The following is a 3,641-nucleotide window of genomic DNA, read 5'->3' as shown; positions in this document are numbered from 1 at the left end:
GGGGGTTACGGCCCATGTTGGCCCTTGGCGAGGGAGGAGGAAGCTGTAGGCCGCCATCAGTCCCTGGAAGGAGCGTCTCTGGCACCGTCGTCTCCTATCCGGGACGGGCCGAGCTGCCCTCCTGGGTTGCCTTGGAGAATGAAGGGGCTTAGACATACGGGAGTGGGATGGGGTTGTTTTAAGGGTGTTTGGGGCTGGCCAGGAGCCAGTCGTCTTAGGCCGAAAAGCCTCAGATGTGTTTCACCCTCCTGTCAAGTGCATGAGAGTAAAGAATTTGTGATGCTGAGAAGCTGCTGCTTAAAATCTGCAGCTGGTGGCACCGCGGGGTTGAACTTGTCTTTAAGAAATTTCTGAATGCTGTGGGAGTTGTGTGGCTTGTAAGGAGCAGGGCACAATGGGAAGGAAGGTGATGGGGGAGACCTCTAAGGGGAGGTGGGTCTGTGTCTGACAGTGTGCACGGGTGCTTTTCAGCGTTGCTCAGATGGCTCCTGCAAAGAAGGGCGGCGAGAAGAAGAAGGGACGCTCTGCCATCAATGAGGTGGTAACTCGGGAATATACCATCAACATTCACAAGCGGATCCATGGAGTGTGAGTTCCTGGTTTTTATCAGTGAAATTGGCCTTACGTAAAGGCACATTTCTGAGTGGGCTCAGTATGTTGTAAACCTGCAGCGCCGATGCTGATGTGTGATGTTTTAGTCCCTTGTGCTACAGCTGTGTCCCGAGGAAGCAGCTCTGTACCTGTGCAGACCTGTACTTGCAGGTAGCTTTCAGGAGCAAGCTTGTTTTGGTTTTTAGTTGTGAGTGTTCCTGGACATAATCTGAAGTTAGAGCTATTTACCTCTGCGCACAGATTGTCTTGCTTTCCCAGGAAAAGTTTATAATTTAGCCACGCTATAGTAAGCTTTAGAAATTAAATATTGATGTGATTAAATGCCTCCGAGTTTATCACTAAATTCTGTGACATGAAAATTGGGGTATCGTTTGAGTTGAGCAACATTAGTTGCGAGTAGATGAGAGTAACTTTACCTGACAAAATGCTGAAGCTCATACAACCGTGTAGTAGTGAAGTGCTTGAGGGGACTTGTTGAGAATCCGCATCTCCCTTTGATTCTCTCAATGTGTGTGTGGCTGCAGTCACGTGCCAGAAAACTACATCAAATCAAAACAGTTGGTGAAATTGCTGAAGTGAACTTGGAGAGAAATGAGACAGCGAGCTATTGCAAAACGATGGGTGAGGATGGGAGGCAGTGGTACCTTTAAATGGCAGTGAGGTGTTCTGGACTTGCCTGTTGGTTGGTTGTGGCAGTTCAGTCTAATCTTAATGATGATGATCTTCCTATTCTCTTTTCTTTTGGGGTTATCCTCTTTTCTCTTCAGGCATGAAGTACTAGTTGGGAAAATAACTGTTGTTTAATACTTGTCTCACTTGTAATCACTCAGCCACCCCTGATTTAGAATATTGTGTTCAGTTCTGGGCCCTCAGTTCAGGAAGGACAAGAAATTGCTTCAAAGAGTCCAGTGCAGAGCCACAAAGATGATCGAGGGAGTGGAGCATCTCCCTTATGAGGAGCGGCTGAGGGAGCTGGGTCTCTTTAGCTTGGAGAAGAGGAGACTGAGGGGAGACCTCATTCATGTTTATAAATATTTAAAGGGTGAGTGTCAGGAGGAAGGAGCCAGGCTCTTCTCAGTGACAGCCAATGACAGGACAAGGGGCAATGGGAGCAAGCTGGAGCATAGGAGGTTCCATGCAAACATGAGGAAAAACTTTTTTACTGTGAGGGTTACAGAGCACTGGAACAGGCTGCCCAGGGAGGTTGTGGAGTCTCCTTCTCTGGAGACATTCAAAACCTGCCTGGACACGTTCCTGTGTGACCTGGTCTAGGTGATCCTGCTCTGGCAGGGGGGTTGGACTGGATGATCTCCAGAGGTCCCTTCCAACTCCTGAGATTCTGTGATTTCTAGCACTAAATATGATCAGTAGTGTACAGACAATACTAAATATCACTGTGGGACCTTAGACTCCACTGATGCTGTAGGTGCATGTCACAGTGTGGATGTAATACCTACAGCAAAGCACTCACGGTGCAGCTGTAACTTTCAGTGTAAATGCCTTGTCATGCAGAATCTGTCCATAATAGATGTGAGACAAGCTATACTTGTTAAAAACCAGTTCTGATGGTGGTCCAGTCGTGATAACACAAAGAGAGTAACTGTCAAATGCTTGTTTAGCGGGAGCTGTTACTCAGAATAGTGTCAGTTTTGTTCTTGTGCTGTTTATGTCAGTACTGAACAGTTCTGTCAAGTTTGTATTGCCATTGTTGAACTGCTTTTCTCATAGGCCTTAGAGTATCTGTGAGAGCTCTGACCTCTTCAGTAATACTGCAAGAAGTTTTCATGTCAACATTTTATAAATAAGAATTAAAATCTGGGAGTTCTTGCAGTTTCAGAATTTTACTGAAATTATTTGACATAACTGTATTTGGTTTCTGTTAGGCATAGACATTAAGGGCAGCAACTACCTACCAGAGTAAAGGTCTGGTCATACTACGGTGCTGCTGTTGGGCTGGTGTTGAACACAGTTCTTAGGATTGTATGTTTAAAGAACATCAGTGATCTAGTGCTGCAACAAGTGTCCTGTGCTGGCAGTTTCCTGAACGTAAAAGAAATTGCTCTTGTGTTTGTCCTAGGGGCTTCAAGAAACGAGCACCGCGTGCTCTCAAGGAAATCCGTAAATTTGCGATGAAGGAAATGGGTACTCCTGATGTTCGCATTGACACCAGATTGAACAAAGCCGTCTGGGCTAAAGGAATAAGGTAGGTTTCTGCGGCTTTCCTTACTGGGTGAGGAAGAACCTTTTAGCTGTGTATGTGGAGGTGCAGGACTTGGAGGCATAGAAAAATTTGTATCCTTGCAGTATTTTTGTTTTCTTTGTAGATGCTTCCTTTCTCACAGTGTGCATGCCAAGTTAATCCTTCTGTCGCCTCTATGTTCTGGTCAGCTCCCTCTGAGCTTGTCGCAAAGCTTCAGTAAACTCTGGAATTAGAAAAACTTTGTCCTACCTCTATGAATAAAGCAAAAGAAAGAAATGCAGGGGGAAAGGAAGGATTTAGGGTATTGCAATACTGTAGTACCCCAATCCCTACTGCAGCAGACAGCTTTTAGAAACATGGCTTTTTGGTGCTCCCTGCAGTCCCAGGCTGGGTACCTGGGGTTTGCCTTGTGTATCAGAACAGCATTAGGTTTCGAAGCATGCTGGTTTGATAAATGCTACACAAATAATGAGATGTGTTTTAAATAGGACTATTAATCTTGTCTTGAAAGCACAAGTAATTTGCAGGTCAAAAGGTTACAGCTTTTGTTACATCACTGCTATAGAGTCAGCTGATTTGGTGTTTGAGATGTGTGAGGAGTCTGAGGGGTGGGACCTCTTAAACCAGAGGGGAGTGATACTGTGAGTGATAACACTGGATACCTGTGAGCCTTTGTTCTAGTCTGTGTCTGGTAGGAATTGGATTCCAGAGTCTAGCCTGTGACATGTTTGCCATCTTTTACCTGGAGTTGTGCGTCCAGGCCACAAGCTAAAAAACCTTCCTTCAGAAACAGAGTGGAAGATGGGAGAAGTTACTGGGTGTTTTGGGC

At 45.6% G+C, this 3,641-nt stretch overlaps 1 protein-coding gene across 1 annotated transcript in view; it reads left to right on the top strand.

Moving 5' to 3' along the window:
• Positions 1-259: 259 nt before the first annotated feature.
• Positions 260-3,641, top strand: part of RPL31 (ribosomal protein L31) — a 5,492-nt gene continuing 2,110 nt past the window's right edge. Inside the window, exons 1-3 of the mRNA XM_010190578.1 lie at positions 260-313; positions 472-588; positions 2,690-2,815. Coding sequence (XP_010188880.1) covers positions 482-588; positions 2,690-2,815 — 233 coding nt within the window. The 5' untranslated portion in view covers positions 260-313; positions 472-481. The remainder of the gene's footprint in view (positions 314-471; positions 589-2,689; positions 2,816-3,641) is intronic.

The sequence above is a fragment of the Mesitornis unicolor genome, unplaced genomic scaffold, assembly GCF_000695765.1.
Source record: "Mesitornis unicolor isolate BGI_N332 unplaced genomic scaffold, ASM69576v1 scaffold29598, whole genome shotgun sequence".
NCBI classification, from domain to species: domain Eukaryota; kingdom Metazoa; phylum Chordata; class Aves; order Mesitornithiformes; family Mesitornithidae; genus Mesitornis; species Mesitornis unicolor.
The sequence above is the reverse complement of the archived record's forward strand: the minus strand, read 5'-3'. Positions and strand labels throughout refer to the sequence as shown.